Raw genomic sequence first — 10287 nt, forward strand, 5'->3', positions numbered from 1 at the left:
AGTGGTTAAGAGCGATAGTCTCGTAATCTGGGGAACCGGGTTCGCGTCTCCGCTCCTCCACATGCAGCTGCTGGGTGACCTTGGGCCAGTCACACTTCTTTGAAGTCTCTCAGCCCCACTCACCTCACAGAGTGTTTGTTGTGGGGGAGGAAGGGAAAGGAGAATGTTAGCCGCTTTGAGACTCCTTCGGGTAGTGATAAAGTGGGATATCAAATCCAAGCTCCTCCTCCTCCTCCTCCTCCTCCTCCTCCTCCTCTTCTTCTTCTTCTTCTTCTTTGCCCTTGCCCACCTCCCCCCCCCCCTTGGTAAGCAAAGCAATGTGCCACATTTTGAAAATGGGAGAGAAACTCAGCCTCGCCAGCTCCTACTGAACTAAGCTTCTTTCTCCCTTTCCGCCTACCTGCAGTATCCATTAACAGCAAAGCAGGGGGTAAGTTGTTTTGATCCATCTTATTTCCTGCATAAAGCACTGGGAAGTCAGAGGAAGGATTAGTAAAGAGGGGATATCCATCCTTCTCCTACACCCTCTAATCTCACAGAAAATTAATTATTAGGGAGAAGGGGGTCATAATCATCAATACGAGTCCTGTTTGTCATCATACGTCATTTTCTAGCGTTCAAAAGGAATGTGTTGAAATAAATTTGGGAAATAAAGCTGTTTCATGGCACTAAGATCTATGTTTCAGCGAGAAAATGTTGAGCTTTCCCCAAATAAAGTATTCTTCTGCTCTTAAATGGTTGCTTTTTAAAAAACATGCACACACACAATTTCAAAAGGCTAAGTGTAGCTTCATGCTGTACAAAGGAATATCCACTCCAGCTAAGCAGTGATGTCTATAAAAGCAGCTCCTATGTAAGAATTCCATTGTCGGATGACTGGAGACTGCACACACAGGTACATTTAGACAGGAAGTGTCTGATGTGGTCCCCTTTCCCAACCAGTAGTATACATAGCAACACATATCACCATCTACACCAGGCTTCCCAACCTGGCACCCTCCATATGTTTTAGACTACAACTCTCATCAGCCCCAGAAAGCATCTAGGTACACTATAGGTGCATGAATATTCAGAGTGTCCCATAGGTACACTATAGGTGCACCATGAATATTCAGAGTGTCCCATAAAATGTAAGGCAAATATCATTTTCATCATGTGTGCACCTAGCATACATGCTTCAAGAAGAACCAGAAAAGGCCCTACCTCCTTCACACTATACCTGTGTGATGAAATGAAACAAACCCAGCACATAACGGGAAACATGCAAAGCGTGTACATGAGGATACCATAATATGTCTGGTTCATATGTGGCGTGTGCACTGTAGCGGAGCATGAGAAGTGTCTTCTACATTTAACTTTAGAATAATTCCATCATCACTCTACCGCCTTCACCATCATGAGAAGTTAACCGAGCTCTGGTGAGTGAGACAAGATTGAGGATTCCCTTCTGTGGCTGCTGGAGCCACAGATGGGAGAGGCAGTGGTGGGCGCTGGGGTCTCAAATCTCAGCGGTGCCCTGTGCAATGCCAAAGTTCAGCACCCCTTGCCTCTCGCCTTCCATTCTGCATCATAGTTTTGGCACCCACTGCACACACCCAAGGCTCCACACCAGAATGATCCTTGCACCTTCCCCAATCTAAAACCTGGAGAGAAGATTGTCTCTGGGTCTCCTGGCATTTAGAACTCCAAGCACCCATCAGGCAGGAAAGGCCACATGCCTTCATTGCCCCTCTGAGCAGGAAGGGAGCAGCAGTGATGGGTTGGCTTGCCTCTGCACCTGCTAGAACACTGGAGCTCGGGTACCAAGGCAGAGAGTGCCCACCTTCCTACCGCACACCTCAATGGCTCTGTACCAGTGTGGTTCATAACTTCAAACTGCATTTCAAAGAGGCAACAAGAGGTCACAAACAAGGTAAAGGTAAAGGACCCCTGGACAGTCAAAGGCAACTATGGGGTGCAGTGCTCATCTCGCTTTCAGGCCATTTGTCCACAGACAGCTTTCCAAGTCATGTGGCCAGCATGACTAAACCACTGCTGGCGCACGGAGGACCATGACAGAATCCATAGAGCACAGAAACACAATTTACCTTCCCACCATAGCTATTTATCTACTTGCAGTAGTATGCTTTCAAACTGCTAGGTTGGCAGAAGCTGGGATAGAGCAATGGGAGCTCACAATGTCATGTGGATTCGAACCGCCGACCTTCCGATTAGCAAGCCCAAGAAGCTTGGTGGTTTAGACCACAGCACTGCCCGCTCCCTCATCCCTTAAGGTCAAGTCCTAGTGATGACACATTTTTTCTTGGCCATCAAACCCATCCAAAAAAGTGTTGACCCTGAACCTTCAAGCTCAAACCCATAAAGCTGAGCATTTCTTCCAGCTAGTGCTTTTTCCAACTGCGTGTTCCGCAACTGATTAGTAAACAATCTTATTTATAGCAATTGATGTATGCTGAACTTCTATTGTGCAACATGCTTCATTCACCACCTTTTTTTTTTTACTTGATTTTGTATCACATCAGGCCTGGAGTGCAAGGTCACTATGTATCCCTTTATTGTTCTCTTTTGCAAAATGCGGTTTTGTTCTCAACCCTTGGCCAAGGTGTCTTCCCTGCCCCACAGTTACTACCAAACATCATGTTTGCTGCTATCCCCCATGCCAGAAGAGGCTGGATTCAAAGTTTGTTAGATATACCTAGCTGTAAAATGCTCCAGACCATTTGGAAAGAAAGGTGTTAGGAGCTGTAAGATTATATGGCTAGCATAAAACAGCTAAATATTGGTTAATGACAATGTGTGTGTCTGTGTGCCCCCCCACACACAGAAAGTTAAAAGAAACTACTAAAGTAATATAGTAGTGAAAAATGACTGTAGTACGACTGCAAGAGCAAGCAGATAATTCAGGGAGAGAATTAAGCTTGTGCTAGAAACATTGTTGTTGTTGTTGTTGTTGTTGTTGTTGTTGTTGTTGTTGTTGTTATTATTATTATTATTATTATTATTATTATTATTATTATTATTATTACCTCTGCTTTAAAGCTGAGCTTTAAAGGTGGTGTTACAGCTTGCTAGGGATAAAATACACTTGACTTAATGTGATCTGCACTTGCAGAAGTCACACACTATAAAAGTTCTTGGAAGTGAATGGTTTCTTTTAAAGTTTTCAATTAGTAGCTTTTAATCAGCAAATTATTTCCAGGAAACGGCACAGGGGGGACAGGACCCCTTCTGAAGAATGTCAGGTATGAGTGACCCAGCCGGTCTCACTTTCACCCCCACCAAACTTATCGCAGAGGGAACATTTACTATGTCATAGAAATGTTCATTTGCTGAACGGCTAAGATAAATATGTCCCACTTTACTGCTTCCATAAGCTGCATGTGTGTCATAAAGCTCGACCTAAGAGCACAACCCTCCACCTCAAATACTTCAAACAAACCAGCACTAAGGGGCCTCGTGAGAGTTTTAGCTTTTGCTTAGACCTAGCTGCAAGGAAAATGTTTGAGTCTTCAGTTATCATTTTCAAATCATTCAAAGTCACCGAGAAGACTGTGCTGAACTTTTCCATTGCAAGATTTGGCTAGGAAAGTGGTTATGGCTTATTTGGTTTTCCTAATGAATGGGCTCAGCTGCCCTTCATACACAGAACCCAATGTGTGGATCTCTGGCCTGTGAAATGTAAACAAGGGTCACTGCTTGATCTTATTTATTTGTGTATTTACTTAAGACATTTATATCCTGCTGTTCTGCAAGCGTTAGGCAATTCACAACAAAACCACATGAATTAAAACAAAACCCAGTAAACACACACTATATTGCCCCCAGCAGATCCCTTTATCCAGGTGTACAACATGCATTACTGACCAAATGACCTCCCTGTTTTTACTTCTGGGCAGCTGCCCTTCTGCGTTTCTCCAGCGGCTGGGAATTGCTTGAAGAGGTAGACAAGAATCTGCTGGGGAGCAAGTACAGTTCTCCACTGCAGGGATGGGGAAGCTGCTATGACACTCCAGATGCTATTGGACTACAAGTATCATCAGTTCCAGCCAGCATGGCAAATGCTCGGGGATGGTGGGAGTTGTAGTCCAGCAATCTCTGGAGGGCCACACTTTCCCATTCCTGTTTCTGGGCTTGTTCTTGTGCTCGCCTAGAAAGCATGGGTCCAAGCAGTTTTCCATATTCTGTTTGCCCTGCTGCTTTCCCCAGGAAAACTCGCTCTTTAGTGCTGAATCTGAGCAAACATCCATCTGTGGTACACCCAACTGACATTTCATAGAACTGGAAGGGACTGTGAAAGTCATCTAGTCTAACCTCTGCAATGCAGGAATCTTTTGCCCGACATGGGGCTCAAACCCACAACCCTGCGATTAAGAGTCTCATGCTTTACTGACTGAGCCACAAGTCAATCCAATTCAGCAGTAAAGATTGGGTTTTCCTGGGGGGAAGTCTGAATGAGTGTAATATGGGGCAAGGCTATAAATGTGTAAAATAAAAGTGAAATATAACAAAAGCACTGAGGGATACCCATTATCATATACATTAGTCATTCTTTGACAAAATAAACTGGTGGTGTTTTTGTTTTATTTCACTATAATATACACACTCTTTGGAGTGGGATAAGGATTCAGGGAAGCTTCTCCTGAAGGAAGGAAGACCTGACTCATGTGCTGAGAAACTTATTGCTACGCCCCTCAATCCCGAGCCATCTGCACTTTGCTATTCTTCCAGCACTTTAATATGATTTAAGAGGTAAATGAGATCAGGTAGATTGTTCAAGATATATTTGCTTAATTCAACCCCATAAAAACACAGGCTCTTTAGATGGAGGGAAAAGGAAAACATGAGTCAGGCTACGATGTAAAAGAGATAAAATAGCACGCTTAATACAGTATCAAGTACAGCAGTACATACATTCCTATGTACATTCACTCAGAAGCAAGTCCCACTAAATTCAATGGGATTTATCTTCATATAGATGGGCAGAGTATTGTAGCCATAGAATGAAATTTCCTTATGAAAGAGAAGCACAACTAAACTTGGTTCCGTTTTCTCTTTTTGGCCATGAAAGAGTAACAATGCGCAAACAGGTAAGCTACCAAAATAAATTGTGGCTGCTTCCATCAGACTTCACTGAGATTATATTTTAATCCAGTTCATATACCTTATCCAAGCAACAAGGCTGATGCCAGGGAGCCAAATTTAGAAATGGGGTGAGTATTTGTAAGGGGGAGAACCTCAAGAGAAACTGTCGCCCTTGACTGAATAGACTGGTCTATTTTTTCAGTTTCATCCAGCCTGTTTTGAGCTGGCTCCAAAGTCAAATGGGGATCAAAAGGCCACTCCATGCACCATTTCCTGTCAAATATGGTGTCCAACAGGAAATGATGTCATCACCTATTGCCCTCTTTCCCAAGGTAAGGCTTCTTCCTTGGAAAATGTGGGCTGGTGATAGAGGGCAGAGCAGCAGAGGCTGGAAAGCTTGGAGAAGGGGAGCAGCTTGCATTTTGTATGAATTCATGACAGGCGGGGGACTCCTCAAGGGTCCCAGCCACACCATATATTTAATAGTACATGGGAATCCTTACAGAGCTACAATTCCCAGTGCTTTTAACAAAACTAAAGTCCCCATGATTATTTGGGGAAGCCATGTACACTAAATGTGCTTTAAATGTATAGCATTGGGCATTAGTGGTTATTGACATGAGGAGATAGACCATCATGACCAAAATTTGTTCTAGTGTTTGACCTGAACACTTGAACTAGGAAAGCATAGTCAGTTCTGGAGGCAAGTTGGATGTGTGTCAATCATCCCTCCCTACAACACATTCATGCTGTTCGTATGAAGAGCTAACCAAATAGTTTAAGCCAATTGCAAAACCAAGGAAGGCTTTCATTATAGGAACTGTTGGCCAACAAAGGACAACTGGGTGCCTACAAAATTCTGTTTCCTGGTGGCACAGCTACTGCCCACCTAAAGAAGGAATTGGGCCTAAAACATCGCTGAAAAGTCATTTGAGAAAATGAAGCAATCAGGAGTGAGTCTATGCTCTCTTAAGGGCATCTACTTGGGAGTAAGATCCCTGGGATCCCAGAATGCTGTCGCAACAGACTAAGGTTTCTGCCTGCAGTCCTGGTCAACTCTTCAGACCATTTGTTGAATTCCAGGACCAGTGAATTCAATGAAACTAGGTAAAATGTCTCGAGAGTTGGCATTTAAAGGAATGAAGCAGAGAAAATGAGGCTGAAGGGGCCATAAATAACACACTGGATGCAATCCAGAGAAAGTTAGGCATAAATTGCTTTAGTCACATTAAATTCAGTAGGAACTGAGCTCACCGTTAATGCTTAAGTTCCATTGATTTGAATGGAATATGTTTAAGTGTCACCAGACTTCATTGGCTATTGCCCACTGGCAGTGATCCAAGTGTTCTGAAGCTCTTAGTGTTGTGTGCAGGTTTACTTGTTCTCTTTCATGGGCAGGGGAACACACGCTGCAAGAAATTGGGGATTCCTATACATGCATAGAGAACTTCCTCTAGTAGAATCAATCAGGACTTCAGATAGACCTCCAAACTGAAAGTGATTCCCATTCATTTGTGTGAACTTTACTTCCAAGTAGTTCTGTACATTCACATTTGCTGTTAGGCTGAAATTCCAAGCTCACTTAGTGTGGAGTAAACTGCATCAGAATCTCTCAGACTGGCTTCTGTTTCAAGTAAGCCTTATTTAGGATCAATGTGCAAAACTCTTAATGCAGTGGCTCACACTCTCCCTTTTCCTGAAAGCATTTAGGAGTCTAATCCGCCACTGAGTGCCAGCAATTTGTAGGCTGCCAAACACAAACCACTTAAACCACCAAACTTGCATTCAAACTTGCTCAGCCCAAGCACCCTCAGCAGACCAAAACTGGATCAAGTGAAGATTTGGTAACTCAGGTATTTGGTGCATACAGCTGTAACCTGCATTGGCTTCAGTTACTTTGTGTGCCCTAGGGCGTGTACACACACAGGACAAAAGGTTACTCCAAATTCATTAATGGAATTAGTCAATCCATTTAGAGCTCTTCTCACTATCAGTATAGAATTGTCACTGTGGATAAAAGATTTCATTAGGCACAGGTATGCCTACAACAATTTCTGCTTGATTGTATCAACAACAAAAAAATGTTGTGTGAGCTCAGTTGTACCAATTTTGTGGAGACTGTCATCTTACCTGGTCTTCAAATATGCACTCACACATTTGAAAATAAATCCTTCCTGATAGGAGACCCACACACTCCAACTCCAGACTAAGTTCTCATGGATTTTTGCATTAAAACTATAGGAAGTCTCAAGCAAGACATACACAGTTGGCTGTTTCAGAAACGCCGCTAAGGAGGATGGAGCCTTGACTGCATATTTTTAGTGCAATACTGAGGACTAGAAGATTGCCTCGCTTTTAAAAAAAAGCAAAAGTGGCATTTCCTCGCTTTTACTTGAGGGCTTAGAAATTTCGCCCCGTCAACATTTCATCAAGGTGCGTGCGTGTGTTTGTGTGTTTGTGACACACGTGTCTGTGAGGGTAGTACGGGTGGGTAGGAATCTACCTAGGTCTGGAAACTTGCTTTGCCAGGTCAAGACACCTCTTAGCCCTAGAGTACAACGAAGCTCGTTCCCGGCTGCCCATCCGCGCTTGGCACAGCGCGCTCAGCAAGTGCCTTTGTGGGTGGGAAGACAATGGCAAACGCAGACGAGCGGCCTCGCGGAAGAGACGCATGAGGGCGCTTTGCTGCCCCGGCGCGGCGACGCTGGGGAAGGAAAGAAGAAGGAGCCGCGCCTGCCTTACCGTGAGCGCAGAGAACTTCTGAGCCGGCGCGAGGAGCGCCAGCTCCGGCAGCAGCAGCCACAGCGGCAGCAGCAGCATCCTCGGGCGCCGCCGGATCGGGCCTTCGTGGCGGGGGTCCGTCTGTCAGTCCCTAGTGGGGCTCAAGCCCTCCTTCCTGCGGAGGATTTCCCCTGGCGGGTCTTCTTGCGCGCCAATTCCCTCCTCAGGTTTGGAGAGGGGAGCGCGCACGCGAGACGAAGCCGCTCTCCGCTGCGCCCTGGGGCTGCTGGGTTGGGGATCCCCTCCGCAGGCTTGCAGGTCCCGAACTCGCCGCTCTCTCCACTCCGGCTCTCCGCCTGTGGAGCGACGATCCCTTTCTCGTTGTACAGGAGCTGCCTGCTGCGGATCCCCGAATCAGATACTGTCTGCTGGTGGCCAAGCAGCTTGCTTTGCCCTCCCTCGGTGTGGAGCTGTCATCTGATGCTCGCCCGGGGAGCGAGCAAGAGAGAGCGCGCACGGGAGGGGGGACTTTAAATAATAGCAATTAAAGAGCGGGGGACTTCCCTAATCCTCTCCTCTGTCGTCCTACACCAGGCAGCAGCCTTGTCTCTGGCTCTGCAGGAATTCGGGATGGTTTGGAAGGAGGCGGCCGGAGAGATGGGGAAGGTGCAGTATGAACCTCCCAATGTCTTATATACACACCCCTCTCTGCGCTTCCCTCTGAGCCCGGCCTCCAATGCCTCCTCCCAGACCTGCAGATCCTCCGCTGATTGATTGATTAACCCTGCTGACACCAGTTTTTGCTCGCCCCCTTCGCTGAGATTCCTAGCAGATTCTTTTGGAAAGCAGAATAACCAGCAAGAGTGAGAGAGCGCGAGAGACCCAAAAAAGGGGGGCAAACTGGACCATTTGAGGCGGTCACCAGCGTGCCGCCTGCAACCGTTTGCAAGAGGTCAGCGTGCGCAAAGAGGCAAGCGTGCGTTTGCTTCTAGTCCCGCTGCTGAGGGTTGTTGCAGATTGCGTTGCAAAAGAGGGTTTAAAAGGTGAGCGCCGGGCAGTTGGTGTGTTCCCTCGGCGTTGTTCGCCTTCCAGCTCTGGTGACATTTTGGGGCAGTTGCTCGGTAACTCTAGCTTTGAAGGATAAGCAAGAGGATTTGGTGCGTGCGTGTGCCTTGACGCTAAAGAGTGTCTTTTCGCTCTCTCTTTCAAACGCGGCATTGTTGGAATATTTCAGCCTTGGCCGGTCACTTGGCACAACGCTGCTGACACAAAACTGAAGGATTACAATATTTCTGAAAGCAAAGCAGACTCAGATGAATTTATCAAGGGTCGGGAAGCGGGAGAGAAATAAGAGTCTGCCTTGAGAATTAGCTTTGGATTAATTTGTCGAATCAAGTGCAACTAGTAAATCCTAGTATTCCAAAAACCTTGTTTTGCATCACACAGGATTCTGCCTTATATTCATGTTACTGCCTATTCTGCATTCAATGCTCTTCCACTGCTAGTTTTCCCAGCTAGATTTACACTAACTTAGGCTGTGTACATATATATACATACTCAGTGGCGTAGCATGGGTTGTCAGCACCCGGGGCAAGGCAAGTAATTTGCGCCCCCTAACCCATGGATTTGCGCCCCCTAACCCTAACCCCTAGATGTTGCGCCCGGTGCGGCCGGCCCCCCCTGCACCCCCCACGCTACGCCACTGTACATACTATATAAACTGCCTCAGTCCTGTATACCTGAAGGAGCGTCTCCACCCCCATCATTCAGCCCAGACACTGAGATCCAGCATTGAGGGCCTTCTGGCAGTTCCCTCACTGTGAGAAGTGAGGTTACAGGGAACCAGACAGTGGGCCTTCTTGGTAATAGTGCCTGCCCTGTGGAACGCCCTCCCAGCAGATGTCAAGGAAATAAGCAACTATCCTACTTTTAAAAGACATCTGAAGGCAGCCCTGTTTAGGGAAATTTTTAATGTTTAATGCTGTATTGTGTTTTTAATATTTGATTGGGAGCCACCCAGAGTGGCTGGGGAAATCCAGCCAGATGGGTGGGGTATAAATGATAAATTATTATTATATAAATTATTATACCGTTAAAGCACATATGACACACATTTCCCTCCTCAAAGAATTCTGGGCACTATAGTTTGCCCCTGTAGAGCTACAATTCCCAGCAATCCATAATAAACTACAGTGCCCAGAATTCTTTGAGGGGGGAAATGTGTTTCAAATGTATATAGTGTATATTCAGCCAGGGCCACAAGCCCATATGGACCCTGAAGTTTCTTGACAAATATTGCAGTCAGGCGTGTTTCTTTGTCAAACCGGCTTCAATCAAACTAGAAAACTGAATATGAAGCGGTAAAATGAAGATACCCTAACAGTCATTGCACATGCACAAATTACAGCTTCACAAATAGGAGTTTGGAGCAGGGGTTGCAACAGCAGGGAAACCAAAATGGTCCTGCAGGTTGGGTGAAGACAT

The 10287-nt window shown here is 45.8% G+C and overlaps 1 protein-coding gene across 1 annotated transcript in view; it reads right to left on the reverse strand.

Annotated features, from left to right (window-relative positions):
* The window catches only part of SMOC2 (SPARC related modular calcium binding 2), a 135274-nt gene extending 126466 nt beyond the window's left edge, over nucleotides 1-8808 (reverse strand). Inside the window, exon 1 of the mRNA XM_082217113.1 lies at nucleotides 7825-8808. Within this exon, the coding sequence (XP_082073239.1) occupies nucleotides 7825-7902 (78 nt within the window). The 5' untranslated portion in view covers nucleotides 7903-8808. The remainder of the gene's footprint in view (nucleotides 1-7824) is intronic.
* Between the last annotated feature and the right edge of the window lie 1479 nt (nucleotides 8809-10287).

Source organism: Podarcis vaucheri, assembly GCF_965113315.1.
Source record: "Podarcis vaucheri genome assembly, chromosome: 3".
Classification (NCBI taxonomy): Eukaryota; Metazoa; Chordata; class Lepidosauria; order Squamata; family Lacertidae; genus Podarcis; species Podarcis vaucheri.